This window comes from Microcebus murinus, chromosome 5, assembly GCF_040939455.1.
Source record: "Microcebus murinus isolate Inina chromosome 5, M.murinus_Inina_mat1.0, whole genome shotgun sequence".
Classification (NCBI taxonomy): domain Eukaryota; kingdom Metazoa; phylum Chordata; class Mammalia; order Primates; family Cheirogaleidae; genus Microcebus; species Microcebus murinus.
The window spans coordinates 41597717-41615209 of NC_134108.1; the positions used below are offsets into that span (position 1 = coordinate 41597717).

Consider the following 17493-nt stretch of genomic DNA (forward strand, 5'->3'; position numbering starts at 1 on the left):
ATCTCATGCAGTAGACTGCAATAATGTCTGCAAGATGGCTAACTGCTGAGTCTTTGATTTAATGAAAACTTAAGGAAAGCAATTCAGTTCACTGCAGGGACTGCTTTGTTCTTCCATTATGATTCTTTTTTAATGAGAAAGATGATTGTAGGGATAAACTCTATTCCTCTGAATTTTTACACTAATTATATACAATGCACTATTTTGGCAGAAGGGGACTTATCTCCTTCAGGCAATACAGTTATCATCTTGTAACCACCCTTCAATCTCCTACATGAACACAGGAGCTGCGTGCCAGGAATGAGTATTGCTCTATGCCAGCTCTCAGCATGGACAGATGAATGCTTAAAGATTTCCAGAATTAGCAGTCAGCATGGACTACAGATAAAACTAGGAGACAGCCCCTCCCCCCAAGCTTATATTCTGTTTAGAATGAAAGAATCAGAAGGGCATCCATTAACAAAGTATTTGGCATGGAGAATGAAGGAGGATTCAATGTATAAAGTATGTGGTTTTTTGTGTGTAAGTTTATATGAGGATTCATTCAGAGAAGACGGTGTTGCATATTCATGTCAATTTACTTCAATCTAAAAGTCATTTGTTGCACTAAATGATACTGAGAGTTCTATGTAAGGTATCACTCTATTTAAGATTCATACATTTAGCACAAACAGAATACATACCACTGGATACTGTAAGTTTGATTAAGACTGTGAGAGATGAGATTTGGTACAGATTCACCCTGTAAGCACTGCATATATATGGAATGTGTGTGTTTTGCATTGTTTGATGGATTCTGAGCTTAACAGATCATATAACACTAGCAAGTTCCTTAAGTAGGTATATTTCTTGGGGAAACTGTATTCATTCTTGTAGTCTAAAAGGATGCCACAATAAAGTGGGAAGTTTTAATGGCACTTCCTAATATCCATAAGTTATTGAGAGAATAGCTACATACTGGAAACTCTGGGGCCAATGATAAATTATTCCACAAGGTAACTACAGCGTTATAGTAGATATCAATTTCCTTTCTTTCTTTTTTTTTTCTCTTTGGTCCGATGCATTGGAGTATAATATAGATATGATAAAATTCTCTCCTTTTAAGTGTATAGTTCGAAGAGTTTTAACAAATGTATATAATTATGTAATATCCACAACAATTGATATATATATATATATATATATATATATATATATATATATAGAATACTTCCGTCACCCCAAAAGTTCACTTGTGCCTCTTCATGGTCAATCTCCTCTCCCAGCCCCCAGACTCTGGAAACCACTGATCTATTTTCTGTGCTCTTATTTTTTACTTTTCTGGGACATTGTATAACTATGAACTATGTACTTACACAGTATGTAAGCGTTCATGTCTGGCTTCTTGCACTTAGTGTAATGCTTTTGAGATTAATCTATATCACTGAATGTATCAGTACCTTATTTTTATTGGTGAGTGGCATTCTATTATATGAATTTACCACAATTTGTTTATCCCTTCACTAGATGATAGGCATTTGATTTACAGCTTTTGGCAATTATGAATAAAGCCACAATGAAGAGTTGGGTATAGATATTCGTGTGAAAATTATGCTTTCATTTCTCTTAGAAAAGTGCAATTTTGGGGTCATATGGCAAGTGTACGTTTAACTTTATGAGAAACTGCCAAGCTATTTTCCAAGGCAGAATTACCATTTTCCATTCCTACCAGCAGTATGTGAGAGCTCTGGATGCTCTATGTACCGGCTGGCAGTTTTGCTAGAAATGGATTATAATTTTCTCTTGTGATGTTCTCTACCAATTTCCCAGGATGATACGTGCATAACACCCCAGCCCCAAACCGGTTCTCTCCCTTTCCCAGATAACATAAGCATAATTCCCATGAAGCACCTCTCAAAGATTCATCTCTGAAATCCCTGAGGTACAATCTTTCTACACTATGGGGCCTAAAACTCTCCAATCATACTTAAGAAGTAAAAATGAATGCAACCTGACAAGAAATAGGAATGGAGGTTTGCCAAGTAATTTCCCACAAGGGAGACTTTCTAAGAGGCTCCAGTGAATATTACCTCACCATACTTAGGTAAGTGACAGTAATATTTCCCCACGACTCTCAAGGGAGTTATAATTTAGTATTTACATTTGCCCAGTGCTTTCTTATTCTGCCAACATGCTAATAACAGCCCCTTCTCCTCAGTGATTTTTGCCAAGGTTATCCAGAGAATTGGGAACTGGGCTGTAAGTGAACAGAACTCAGGCTTCTGCTATGAGAAAATCCTAGATCCTGGTTTAATTCCTTTCACTGCTCTTTTTGACTGGCTGTGGTAAGCATTAAAGAAAACTTCATTGAAGGCGAGGGGCAAAGATTCACAGAGGCAGAGCAGTACCCACAGAACTGGGAAGGGGGATCTTCAGGTGACCCTAGGGTCTAACACATTGACAAATGCCAGATACCAAAGTTTCCAAGACTTTGTTGTGGCTGAGAGGCCTATTTTATTTCTGTTAAGTTCCCTATTTCTTCTAATTACATAAATATTTTAAATCATGCAATATTGCTCATTGAGAATTCAGCTTATGTAACTGTATATATGACATGTAGTATTTCTATAGAGAACAAGTAAGAACAAAGCCTTCCAGTTAAGACTTTCCCAGTCACCACCCCTAGTGCCCTCAAGAAAATAAAAATGAGAAATACTTTCTTGGCACAAACTCTGAGAATAATATTTATGTAAAATGCCAAGGGCTGTATAACTGGACCATTAGGCCATGAGTTGTGTTCATATGTTGTGCATAGACAAGGCTGTAATTTTAATCTATTTCTTCCATTTCTTCTGCCCTACTTGAATTCTCTGGGTGGGGAAAGGAAGATGGTGGGTAGGAGGGGCCAGGAGCGAGTGAGTGCCTGTATATCCAACAAACTGCATTTCTTCAGCTTCTTTACTTAGAATTAAAATTTGAGCCTAGACCTATAGGATTTCTGTCTTCTAGAATTTAATGTCCAAAATGGAAACATTTCTCATGAAGAGTATGAGTATGACATGTAGTTTACTTTCCAGTGTTCTTTCTTTGAAGAAAATCAAAGGGTTTGTACATAGTCATATTTTCATGAGTGTTCTATTAGTACTGCTAGAGATTTATTTCATTTTTACCTTCACACAAAGAAATACATAAATGATTCAACAAATAGTTTAATATCTATGTTTCAAGAACTCACTGTACAGCAAAATACATACAATACTTATCAATTTGCTTTTCGCTGGAAGCTTGTCTTTTATCAAAATTGGAAAAACTTATAAAAATACCTTTCAATGAAAAAGCAAAACTTGCAGAACTAGTCACCAGAAATATTGAAGCTGTTAGTACTCTAATTATGTTCAATGATGGCAATATTTTCTGTATTTTTAAGGGTCATTGTGTAAAAAGAAGCACATACTTCTGATTGTATTCATACTTTTATTACCAATGCCCATGTTTCCCCACTATTGTGATTTGAGGAAGAAAGCAAGGATTGAAAGTGTTTTCTTTATACCGTCAACATCCTGCCTTTTCTCAACAATCCTCACCTGCCTCATCAATGAATAAATTGTTCTTGAGAAAACAAAAAATGAATTAGAGAGACAAGAACACAGAAAAATGGTAGCATAAAAAAAGGAGGAAGAAATTATTAACTATTTTAAAATTTTGTGGTTTAGGGAGAAGGTTCAAGATGGCTGACTAGAGATGTCAGATGCCAGTTCTCCTCAGAAAGATCCAAAGTTACAAGTGAATAATCAAAATTCAAAAAGAATACCAAGGGGGAAAGTAATGGAGCACAGCAGAAAACTCACAGGAAAAAGCTGAAGTGTAAAGAAAGAAAGAAACGAGGTGGCTGAGGTTGGCTAGGAACTCAAGGCAAGTGATATTTCATGGAAGGCTAGGTGGGGTTTGGGGCTGCCCTTGCCCCTGTGGTGGTCTGTTAGTACTGAACTGTCAGAGAGCTCCTCTGCCTTCATGAAACCAAACGATGGTGTGAGTGGTGGTTTGGAGACTCCTTGAGGGCATTGTACCAGACTGTGAACTTACATCAGCACATTTGGTTTCAGCTGGGCCAACCTGCCTTGATGTTCAGACCCAAGTGTAGAGAAAAGGACTTCCCCTCACCCTCCACCCACTGCTGCAGACATAGCTGTGGCTGCTCCCATGGGAAGTTGGCACAGGTACGTTAGAGGATGGCCTTTCTGGGGCTGTTGAGATAACTGCTTCCCCACTGGCAATGTGGCCACTAGGCCTGGGCTTGTGCAAAAGGTGGGGCTCCTCCCTGCTCTGCATGGAGTGGCAGCATTCCTATAGCAGAGAGCAGGAGAGCCAGGAAGCTGTGTGCTTTGGACTAAGTGGGGAGGCTTTACACCACAATAATTTTGGTGTTGAGCTGTGGGTCAGGTGTCTTTTATGACTCTAGGCTACATTGCAGCAGTAGAGTCTGACTGAACTAAGCTTCCTGAGTGCCAGGATGGGGCGTGACAGGAAAATGAATCATCCTGTGGTGCTGGGCCACTTCCTTATTCCCCCTGCACAACCTTTGTGAATTTCATCAGGAGTTTCCCTGACACCCCAGTCAGGGGCTGGTGCTTATAATATACCATTGAGGGACCCGAGTAAGAGCTTGTATGGTACAATCCTGCCCACAGTTGACCTCCCCCTCTGGGTTAAGCAGGAAGCTCAGGCCACTATGCATTCTGCAGACTAGGCCATTGCCTGCTGCAACTGAGAGCTTCTTGTGTAAACAAAGATCAAGCATAAATCTGACTGCTACTGCTACCTGCAAGTGCCACTTACTGGCCCGGAGGTCCAACTGCACAACCCAATACAAAATCTGCTAAAACAAGTGCACTTCACTTAGGAATGAGATAAGTTTCTTAAGACCTCTACCAGCCCCTGTGGAGACCATAAACTTGTTCACATGCCCAACACATCAGTACTATAACCAGCATTTGAGAAAGCCATGACACTAAGTTAGAAAAGAGGAAGTCAAATTATTTCTGTTTGCCAATGATATGATCATATAGCTAGAAAACCTTAAAGACTCCACCAAAAGACTCCTGGAATTGATAAATAAATTTATATTTGATAAATGAATGTAGTAAATTTTCAGGATACAAAATTAACTGATAAAAAAATCAGTATCATTTTTATACACCATGAAAGACCAAGCTGAGAACCAAAGCAAGAAGTCAATTCCATTTCCAAGAGCTAGGGGCAAAAATTCTTAGGAATACATTTAACCAAGGAAATGAAAGATCTTTACAAGGAAAACTAGAAAACACTTATGAAAGGAATTGTAGATGACACAAATTAAAAAATATCCCATGCTCATGGATTCAAAGAATCAATATAAAAATGACCACACTTCTCAAAGCAATCTACAGATTCATGGCAATTCCTATAAAGATATGAACATCATTTTTCACAAAATTAGAAAATACAATCCTAAAATTCATATGGAACCAAAACAGTGCCCAAATAGCCAAAGCAATCATAAGCCAAAAGAACAAAGCTGGTGGCATCACATTATCTGATCCCAAATTATACTACAAGGTTATATAGTAACCAAAACAGCATGGTACTGGCATAAAAATAAAAACATAGATCAAAGGAAAGCAATAGAACATAAAGCCATATATCCATAGTCAACTGATCTTCAAGAAAGACAACAAACACATATACTGGTGAAAGGATAACCTATTCAATAAATGGTGCTGGGAAAACTGGATAGCCATATGCAGAAGAATGAAACTGGATTCCTAGTTCTCATCATATACAGCAATTAGCTCAAGATGGGTTAAAGACTTAGCTATAAGACCTAAAACTTTAAAACTATAAAAAGTCTAGAAGAAAACCTAGGAAAAACTCTTCTGGACATTGGCCTAGGGCCTAGGCCCTAAGCAAAGAATTCATGCCTAAGACCTCAAAATCAAATCAACAAAACCAAAAATGGACAAATGGGACTTAATTAAACTAAAAAGCTCTGCACAGCAAAAGAAATAATCAACACAGTGAATAGACAACCTACAGAATGGAAGAAAATGAGAAAATATTTTCAAACTATGCATCTGACAAATGACTTATATCCAGAATCTACAGGGAACTCAAACAACTCAACAACAGCAAAAAACCAAATAACCCTATTAAAAAGTAGGCAAAGGTCATGGACAGATATTTTTCAAAAGAAGACATACAAATTGCCAAAAAGCACATGAAAAATCACTAATCATCAGAGAAATGCAAATTAAAACTACAGTGAGATACCACCTCACACCAGTCAGAATGACTGTTATTAAAATGTCAAAAGGTAATAGATGTTGGCAAGGATGTAGAGAAAAGGAACCGCTTATACACTGTTAGTGGCAATGTGAATTAGGACAACATCTATGGAAAACAGTATGGGAATTTCTCGAAGAACTAAAAATAGAACTATCATTCGATCTAACAATCCCACTACTGGGTATCTACCCAAAAGAAAAGAAATCATTATATCAAAAAAGATACTCACATTCATATGTTTATCCTATTGACATCAGCAAAGATATGGAATTAACTTGAGTGTTCATCAATGGAGGACTGGGTAAAGAAAATGTGGTATCTATCTATCTCTCTATCTATCTATGTTCCATGGTATGTATATGTATACTACTCAGCCGTATAAAAGAATGAAATCATGTCTTTAGCAGCAAAATGGATGGGACTAGAGGCCATTGTATTAAATAACTCAGACACAGAAAGTCAAATACTTCATGTTCTCACTTATAAGTGGAAGCTAAATACTATGTACACAGAGACACAGAGTGAGGAATAATAGACAATGGAGATGTGGAAAGGTGAGAGAGTGGAAGGAAAGTGAGGGATTAAACATTCCTCAACGGGTACAATGTAAACCTTTCGAGTAGTGGTTACACTAAAACCCCAGACTTCACCACTACATACCATTTCCATGTAACACAACTGCATTTGTACCCCTAAGTATATAAAAATAAAAAAAACTAAAAATTACAATTTCATGGTTTATATACACTCAGAAGTTAAAAATTGCCAAAAGGGGAACCACGGATATCTATTATTTAAGAACTGCTAATGGTAGTTCCGGCAAGCAGCAAGATTTCTGTCATATTGGTAAGAGAAGCTGATGGGGAAAAAGTTAGATGATATATGTTTTCTTAATAAGAAATGTATCCTATTTTCACCTTTATTTTTAAAAGCTTATCACGTATCTTTCTTTAATATCACAAAAGCAAGAACTGTTTGGTCTTAAATTAGATTCCAGCTAGCATTATACTGAATTTTAAGAAAAGAGTAGATATGAGGAAGAGTTTTCTTTTGAGAATTTTCTAGGCAAATCCATAAGCTTTTGGAATTTTACTATACTTTCTTAGTCATATTCATGAAGCCCTATACTTTGTAGATATAGCCCTATACTTTGTACAACTCCATATGAGTTGTTTGGATTTCAGGTGTTACTTCAGTGGGTACACTTTAATTTCCTGAATAACTTCTCAAAGTGGTTACAATTAAGCCATTGAAGGTAACGGCTACCTAAATTTTACCTAAATTCTAAACTTGATATGATGTCAATGGAACTACTTTTTTGAAGTACATTTCTTTCCACAAAATCATATCTCTGAAGCTCTTTGCTATAAACAGTAGGCATTTTTAAAAATTTCAGATGCATTTGGAAGAAAACCTAGCTTCAACCATGAAGAAGGTTAGACTTAAAATTTGTTCAGCAGGATACAAATTTTTTTGTTTAATTTTTGTAGGAATCAATTAATAATCAAGGGCAGGTTCAAAACTCTAGTTCATAGAGGAACTTATCCTGGAACCTGCTGCTTCAGAGTCTTTGATCACTGGTCCAATGAAAATTTGATAGGGAGAATCCGGTTTAACTTTGAAGTCAAATTTCGGCAAGGTTTTCATAACAACCTCACCCTTGATGCTCTTGAAGTGCTTCTTGCATTTATCCCCTGGTGTTCAAATGTGAAAATCATACATTTTTTAAAGTTGTATGATTAAAATTATAAAGAAAGATTTGTTTAAAAGTATATTCCTGATTCTAACTCCATGCTGTTATTTGGCCCAAGGTGGCATCAAATTAATAGGAGGGCACAGCAGGGTAGGTGCTATCTGCTCTCTGTTCTGGGAGGGATAGGAAAACCAGCATCTTGCTCAGACCTAACCTGCTGCCCTCAGGGAGCACCAGGAAAGGGTAAGGGGGAGAGAAAGAAATTTTGACTATGGGAGACCCTCCCATGCACACAAGACTTTCCATCCTCTTCTCTTTGTTGTTCATTTCCTCCCAAATCTTGAGGTGCCTGAATAGAAAGATTATTATGTCTCCCAAACATACTTTTGAATCAGCCTATACAAAATTAATGTAATTACTATGTTGATTTCCAGATGTTAGCTTAATGCCAGCATATTAAGACTTCTAAAAATGAAGTTTAAAACAAATAAACATTCTGAGTAAACACCCGAAGGAAGGCATGCCAGCAAAGTTAGCAATAATCTGAGACAATGGTAAAATTCTCTAGGGAGAGCAGTTTTGAAATTGGTTCTCGTCATCATTGACTGGGATCAACAGTCAGAATTTCCTTAGCCCTCTTCAGCCCTTTCTTTCCAAAGAGCCTCCAAATTCCTCGCTACTCCTAGTCCTTGGCCTCTTTGCATTTGTCCCTCTTGCCTGCCTACCTCCTCTCTAATTGGCTGTGATGTCCTCCAGACTGCATTGTTGTGTCTCACTAGGCCTTATACGCAGGGCTGGTTTCTTATGCAAGGTTTTGAAATTCAAGGGAAAAAACCCTCTCCTTTTGTGCAAAAGGGTCTCCCATCCCTCCTCCTGCTTCCCCTGAACCTCAGAGCTCTGCCTAGGATGGGCCTCTACGACTTCCTAATCTATATCCTTGAACGTATTCCTGGGGCTTCCAGAGCCTTAGTTTTCTCATTTATAAAACTTAGGATACAAATACCTATTTCCTTGGATTGATGAAATAAAAGGGATTTTAATTCACATACATGGTGGCTGACATGTTGTAAAAGCTCATCAGATGGTATTGTTATTATTAACCTTGGGCCTTTTACCAGATTTAGTTTTCTCAGCTTTTCTGGTTTCTACCTATTTTGGTATTGGTATTGTTGAAATTATTCTGTCTGCTTTTTAGAATGGGTTATTTTTCTCTTTTCTGATGCGAGTTTTTGTTAAACCTCTGGACTCCTGGAAAGCAAGATGGACAAGAACCCAAAGACTAATCATAATTCATCGTCTTACAGAGTAGACTGGTTCTACAAATTGCTAGGGAAGATAAATTCACCACTTTCATGTGATATTTTTTGGTAATATTAGAGTGTTACAAAAATTGTTCTTAATTTAATCTTATTATTCTTAATTATACTCCTTGAACTGGGCTAAAGAATTATATTGTTTTAATATTAATTCAAGCTTCCATCAGTGATTGCTAAGTCCAGCTATTTAGCTCACTCTTTTCGACACGGCCACGTTACATATGCCTCATGCCAACAGTCTCTCATAAGTGAAATTCTAGTTATATTTCTCCCCATGTCCTCACTTCTGGAAGCTCTAATGGTGACATCATGAGGATAACTGTTAGATAACACATTTACATCATTCAAAATTATTAGCTCCCAAATCACACTGAGGAAATAGATCTGAGATTCAGTGTCCATAACTTTTGTAGTCTGATAGTTTATTCTTAAAGTAATTATGTCTACTGATGTTACATTTTGAAAAGCAAGCACTAATGGTACCAATTTTTGAGAAGTAAATGAAATTAGCTTCTACAATACTTTAAACAAACCCAAAATTAAACTGGAATTCAGTCTCAACTTGTTCATTTTTATTCATTATAGTAACATGAAACCTAATACTGACCAAATAATTATAACTGTGCAATATAATTCCGGACATCAATCCAATGAAGAAATGGAAAAATTAAATTCTGATAAACAGTCCTTATAAAAGTTTCAAAAATGTATGACTATTAAGATTGGTGTATATAGCTATACATACATCTTTATGTATCAGTAATGTATATAATTGTCTTCAAACCAATTAATTATTATTTTTCAATGCATATTTTACAGTTGACAGCTACCATTTGGGAGAACATTGTTGCCTATTTCTGGGCCATAAGTAAAAGTGTTTACACCATGTCATAGTCCATTTTGTGCTGCTGTAACAAACTAGGTAACTTATGAAGAACTGAGATTTATTTCTTACAGTTCTGGAGGCTGGAAGTGCAAAGTCAAGGGACCCACATCATCCCATGGTAGAGGGCAGAGAGGCATAAGTGTATGAGGGAGAGCAAAGGAGAGCAAGAGAAGGCCAACCTCATTTTTATCTAGAACCTAGTCCCCTGATAGTGGCATTAGTCCATTCATGAGGGTGGAGCCCTCATGGCCTAATCACCTCTTCACACTGTCACGTGGCAATTAAATTCAACATGGGTTTTGGAGGGGACATGAAAGCCACAGCACACCAGATTCAGTGATATAATCATAAGACTCTGAAGCATACCCTCCAAGGATATGCCTGAGGATTTTCAATTGCAACTGCCCCTTAAAAATGTTTTCCTTGCGTTGACTCTTGCAGGACTTATTTTATTGCTTTAATTATTTTAAGTTTAAAATAATTTAACACCTTGCGTGACCATTTGCGGTAGTTTTCTTTTTCTTTTTCTTTTCCCCTGCATTATAACTAGAAGTGTTTGTGCTTACTATTTTTATTCTTTTTGTATCACTTTCCCAAAGAACATATATTTGTCTGCAATTCCCTTGGATGTCTCAGGGCTAGCATTATTTAGGACAGCTGCATCAGGCATGTTCCAAGTTCCAGGGAAACACTCTTTAGCTCCATTGAGAGGTACAAGGAATGTTAAAAGGAATTCAAATAGTGAGCAATTGCACATTTTTGCCTATACATGCATTTCCCATGTTCCACTGAATCCACGCAATTTGTGCTTCTTTGTGATTTATTCATTCATTTTGTTTGCTGTATTACTGAAAAATAGAAAAGTGAGAGTTGGGGTTTTGAATTGCCTTATTGATGCTGAAAGTGACAAAAAGTTATCTGGTTGTGGCTTATCATTCTTCTAGGTATTTGTAAAACCTGTATTCCTGGTAGTTTTGTAAGCTTACCTTGTCTGACGGCTAGTGTGGTGGTATAGACCAAGAAGAGAAGAATGTAATTGAGGAAACTCTGGAAGACTGGTGTGTTGGCATGGAAGTCTTCTGACAGGTATTTGCTAGTCAAGCTAATTCCACAAATGAGGAGGGATAACACCTGGCCCAGAGCCACAGAGATTAACATCTCCCTGAGAAATAAAGAGAAACAAAGCTAAGATTAGCAGGAAGTCCACTAAAACAATGGCAGATAAAATTTATTGAGCACTGGTAACATGCACTTGGTTAAATGCAATAAATATTGTTTCTTTTAATTCCTTACAGAAATCCTAGGAGGAAAGTGCAGTTATCACTGAGATTTTTAAGAGGAGCAAACCAAAGCTTAGAGCAGTTAAGGAATTTGCTGACAGTCACGTAACTACGAAGTGGTAAAACTAGGATTTGAGACCAAATCTCTCCAAAGGAACCTGGCTTCTAGCCACTGCACTCTGGTGCCCATGCAAGAAATGAACATCATCTTTACACCCACCATAGTATGAACTAAGTATTCAGTGATGCTGAGAGAGCTGAACGCTGACCTGGAGGAGCCCATTCCAGCCTCATCTTCAGGTTCTTGTGCCAATCAAGAGACTCTTTTCTTTATAGATCGAAATCCTAGATCCAGAAACACTTCAGGATGAGAGGTACACAAAGCCCCAAAGATCCAGAAGGACCATCCCTGTCCATTCCCAGACTTTGGGTCTCAGTTTGCTCTAGGAAGCTTTAATAAGCATTAGGTCTCTGCTCTCTTCTGCTCAAGTTACAACTGCCTACACATTAAAACTATTATTCATGAAAGAGAATCAATACTGGGGTGGTGTAATAAAACTTGTTAAATTATGCAAATATTTTTTCTTGCTTTTTCATAAGCATGGCTCCTATAGACCTGTGTAGTGGGGACTAGTGACAAGGGTCAAGGTGCTCATTTTGCATACATGTAAAATGCCCACACAAGCTTCATGGTCACATCTGTGCATTCTCTGACATAGGAAAAGCCCCTGAAAATACAAAGCAGATTTCTGCCCACCCTGAAAAATCTCATCTGACTTTTCTGGTTTGTTTATAAAAAAGCAATATAAAATAAGAAAGCAGTAATTTTTATTTGATACATAATTGTATATATTAATATTTATGAGATATAGTATGATGTTGGGATACCTGTGCACCTTGTATAATGACTAAATCAGGATAATTGCCATAACCACCATCTCAGACATTTATCATTTTTTTGTGGTGAGAACATTCAAAATCTTCTCATCTAGCTATTTTGAAACATGCAATACATCATTAACTACATCTCCCTACTTAGTAACGGCGGTAGTATTTCTAAACAAAAAAAGCTTTAGGCAAAGGATTTGCAGTGTTATATATTTCCTTGCCCATAACAGATGTGAATCCATTTTTCTGGAAGGAGCACAGAGTCCTGGGCAGTACTTTGGTGGAATTTTGCTTTAAAAAAGAAAAATATGTCATATTTTGTTTATTCCATCTGCTTCCATAGGAGGAAAAACTGTGGCAAGGCATATGGGTCCATGGAGAACACTTTCCTGAGTTCGACCTATTTCCAGGTCCTGGCCCTTGACCCCTGCATTCAATCTCTACAAAGGAGCCAAAGACATATTTTAAAACATAAATGTTTAAAATGTCAGTCTGCTGCTTAAAATCCTACCATAGTTCTCTCTAGAAGGCAGTGATCCATAAGGCTTGTAGACAGTCTTCAAAGATGGCTGCCAACATCCTCTTCACATTCCTGCAGCTCCTCACAAAGGGAGGTGGGCTCTAGGGTCTATTTCTCCTTTTCTGGATGCCGAGTTGGTCTTGTAACTTGCTGTGACCAACAGAATGTGGGGGAGGGAATATCATGTGACTTCCGGGCCTAAGCTTTAACAAGCTACATGGCTTCCATTTTTTTTTTTTTTTTTTTTTGAGACAGAGTCTCGCTTGTTGCCCAGGCTAGAGTGAGTGCCGTGGCGTCAGCCTAGCTCACAGCAACCTCAAACTCCTGGCTCAAGCAATCCTGCTGCCTCAGCCTCCCAAGTAGCTGGGACTACAGGCATGCGCCACCATGCCTGGCTAATTTTATATATATATTAGTTGGCCAATTAATTTATTTCTATTTATAGTAGAGATGGGGTCTCGCTCTTGCTCAGGCTGGTTTCGAACTCCTGACCTCGAGCAATCCGCCCGCCTCAGCCTCCCAGAGTGCTAGGATTACAGGCGTGAGCCACCGCGCCCGGCTATGGCTTCCATTTTTTACCCTCATAAAATATAGCTTCTGTGTAAAGAAATCTGAGGTAGACTACTGAATATTGAGAGACCACGTGGAAAGAGAAAGGGAGATCCAGCCACCACTGCCTCAGCTGAAGTGTCTGACACATGAGTGAGGGTTTTGGATCCTCCTGCCCCAGTCAAGTGGTGTCAACATTTGCTACATGGAGCAGAGATGAACCATCCCCAGAGAATGCTGCCCAATTAGTGACTTGTGAGAAATAATAAATGATGTTGCTTTAGGTCATGCAGTTGTAAGTGGCTTATTACACAGAAACAGATAACTGAAGTAATGTCCTAAATGCTCTCCCTCTACTCCTACTACCTGTGGACCTTGACCTTCGATTTCCTCCATATTATCCCTCCATGAGACCAGAGCTTCAGACTTGCTGAGCCACTTAAATTTCAACAATGATTCATGGTCTTCATTGCCTGCATTCCTCTGCACATGTTATTGTTTCCAGAATGTTCATTGTGCCTTTGCCAGTCTGACTCCTATTCATCTTTCCAGATTTGGCTCATATGTCACCTCCTTTGAGAAGTGTTCCCTGTCTTCTCCCCACTGGGACACATCTCCTTTATTACTTCTTTCTCATTGTATTGTAATTGCTGCTTTTACACCTCTTTTGGCTCTGCAGACTCTGGTGCTCGTACAATGTTCACTGCATCTATAGCAGGGCAATACCATTCAGGGGAGACAGGAAATGGTGGGATTCAAAGGCAGTGCAGAGGTGGGCCCAGGCAGCACTGACCAGTTTATTGGAATAAAAAGGTGATTCTAAAAAAAGAAAGGTAGATATAAAAAGTAGTACCAGAATTAACTCAAAGGTTTTCAAGGCTACCTAAGAGAAGTGTGATATCCACTGATAAAAATCATGATGAGGAGTTGGTTTTAGTGTAAACAATGCATGTTTTAAGTATATTGAATTTAAGATGCCAGATGAACTTTCACATGATCCAGCAGCATTAATAACATGGGTTCAGAGTTGGACAGTGAGGTCAACAAAGAGATGAATATGCAGAAGTTATACTCATGAAAGTGATGGATAAGGTACTAAAAATGGATAGTATCACCAAGGAAGGGAGAGTAGGAGAGAAAATAAGAGATCTTAGGAAAAATCCATGAGGAATCCCAAGGTTGGGGTTACAGAGGAGAAGAATCACATCACTGGAGTCAGAAGTGGTTAGAGGGCTAAGAGGAAGACCAAGAGAATTCTTGCTGTCAAGGAACCAAGGGAATAGAGACATTCATACAGGCACCAGTGTAACGCTAATGTTGCTTAGGGGGGGTGGAGAGAATGAAAACCAATAAGAGGTGATCTGTAGTCACTGCCAGCCTTTGGAAACCAGTTTGGGTTGAGTGTAGAGTACTGGAGCAACATTGGTGTCATGGAAACCAAGGGAACAGAGTTTCATGGAAGGAACAATTTGTGGTGACTACATGGATAGGAAGAGGTGAGAAATAAAAGGTGCTGACTTTGAAGAATTTTGAAGAATTCAAGGAACTCTTTGAAGAAGTTTGATCTAGTCACCATGTGAAACAATAACAATGACAGATAAAATAATGTTTAAAATGATTTAAAAGTTAATGTAGATTTATGATTGTCCTATCACTGAGTCTTGACTATTTACATAATAACTTATATTCTTAAGTAGAAGAAATATGTGTAGAGTTACAGCTACTAAATCAGAGAGTTGCTCCTGAAGCTGAGTATTTCCACTGGAGAATGCTGTGTATGGAGTGTGTCTCCATAGGAAAAGAAGGTTGGAAACTATTGCTATGATATGGATTCCCACAGATCTTTAATTATGGCCACAGTGTTTGAAACCCTGGCAATATCCTGTGCCTTTTCTGAACAAAATCAAGCAAAATAAATGGCAGATTACTCATACAGGAGAATAAAGTCTTTCTTACGTATATGTGCCAATATACTACAAAATAGTCTTCAATATGCCACATACTAGACATGAAAAGATAAATAAAATACAGACCTTGCCACTGGGGAGCTGCTAAACCAAGATTTTGGAGCTAGACTCCCAAATAACTTGAGTACAAGAGGGATCCAGTTAAGGTAAAATAACAATAATAATTCATATGTAATAGGTTCTTACTATGTGCCAAGCCCTGCACTTAAAGTTATACATACTGTCTTATTTAATACTCACAATAATCTTAAAGGGCAGATATTATTGTTATTATTGTTCTACTTTATAGGTAAGTAAACTGATGCTTAGAACGGTTAAGCAACCAGCTCAAGGTCACAGAGCTAACAATGTGAAAAGTTCAGATGGAAACTATGTTATATGATTCCAAATCCCATATTCTTAATTACTATACTATACTACCATTTTATTTGTGCCCCCCCCCAAATACTCTTTGCCCTCATAGGGTGCACAGAGCATAGAGCTAGTGATTGGTTTCTAGAAGTATTCTGGAAAAGGTAAGCACAAAAAAAGTCAGCCTGACTGACCCTCTGATGAAAACTCTCCCATCAAGATAACTAAAATGTGTGTTTTTCAACAAGAGGTCAACACAAGCCTATTCTTGTTTCTTCAGTCAGACAAAACAGCAAATCTGCTATATTCAATTTCTGCTTTTAATTAGTGGCCATGTCATTCAGCTGTTGCTGATGTGATTTGATAGAGAATACAAATTATGGTTTTATTGGTCATGCTAATGAACATGACATGTAAAATGGGAAGGAACCTTTTATCAGATTAGTTTATGAGTCCTTTCCCTACTGCAGGGAGCTAGATATTGTATTAATAGCTATTGCATCCTGCACATTTGAGCTAGTCACTAGAGTCACCAAAACAAAATAAGTAAATAGAAATAGAAATAAATGTAAATACCTAAATGTTGACACTCTGCCAGCTATGCCTCCTACCCTGCCATCTTGCCCCTATCAAATTCTCTTTTGCTCTCTATTAACACAGGATGAATCCATTTGGTGATGTTACACACAAATATTCTCCCTACTCTCTCTCTCTTTCTCTCTCTCTCTGCTTTAGGATCTCTGTAGTTCATTTACTCTATGTCACCCTATCCTCCCTAAATATTTTTTTCTTAGGTAACCATTACAGTGGATCTGCAGTCCCTTCACCTAACTCCTCATGGCCATGAGGCACCATCTTCTCCAGAGATCCTCCCCTTAGCAGCTCACTGCTCCCAAGGCTGAGTTACACGTCCTCATCTGTAGGTCCCTCTCTCTACCTGCACTCACCAAACTGTGTAGCTCATGAGCCCTTGAACAGAAAGGAATGGATTTTATTCATTTCTATGTTCCTAGTGTCATGAGGGTTGCTGGACAGAAAAAAAAAAAAAAACAGATGCTCAGTAAACATGAAATGAATGAACACATTTGTGAGTGAACAAATATCTGTAAATGCAAAGGGTAAAGTCTTGGAAAATTTGAAAGATGGCTGCTTATCTTATCTTAAAAAACTACTAGCTCTGAAAGACAAAAACAAAGTTGTTTTTACTGTATTCCATCTGTCAGTTAGACACTGAGATTAATAAGCTGCTTTCTGATGCATTTCTGAACAAGTCTAGTTAGGTGCTATCTTGCAAAAATGATGCTAAATATGGCGCTGGGTGGAATTTTGCACAACAAGCTTTAGGTTATTCATGTAGTGTATGGAATAGCACACCAGATGCATTCTAACATAAGATACATAGTTCCTATAATTTTAGTAGCAGAAATGGAGAGGAGGCTATGATACACATTTTCATCTTTTTTGTTTATGCATTTAAAGGGACATCCTACCCACTTTAAATTCAGAAGGACTAGACAATGAAAAATGCATGAGTCTTAGAAAAAAATAGTGCTGCTGGAAGTTAAATACCTGTTATAATAGAGCTTGTATTCATAAAGACTGATATAACTATTACCACTAGCATTTTGTTCTGTTAAAGAAACAGACTTCAGAATTTTGAGAATAAACTTGTGTTACAAATCAGATATTCAAAATAATAAGATATAAAATAAAGCATAAATTTAATCCTGTTTTTTTCCTCTT

The 17493-nt window shown here is 37.8% G+C and overlaps 1 protein-coding gene across 1 annotated transcript in view; it reads right to left on the reverse strand.

The window, feature by feature from the left end:
* SLC35F1 (solute carrier family 35 member F1) overlaps nt 1-17493 on the reverse strand; it is a 369290-nt gene that overhangs the window by 141197 nt on the left and 210600 nt on the right. Inside the window, exon 2 of the mRNA XM_012739134.3 lies at nt 11182-11357. Coding sequence (XP_012594588.1) covers nt 11182-11357 — 176 coding nt within the window. The remainder of the gene's footprint in view (nt 1-11181; nt 11358-17493) is intronic.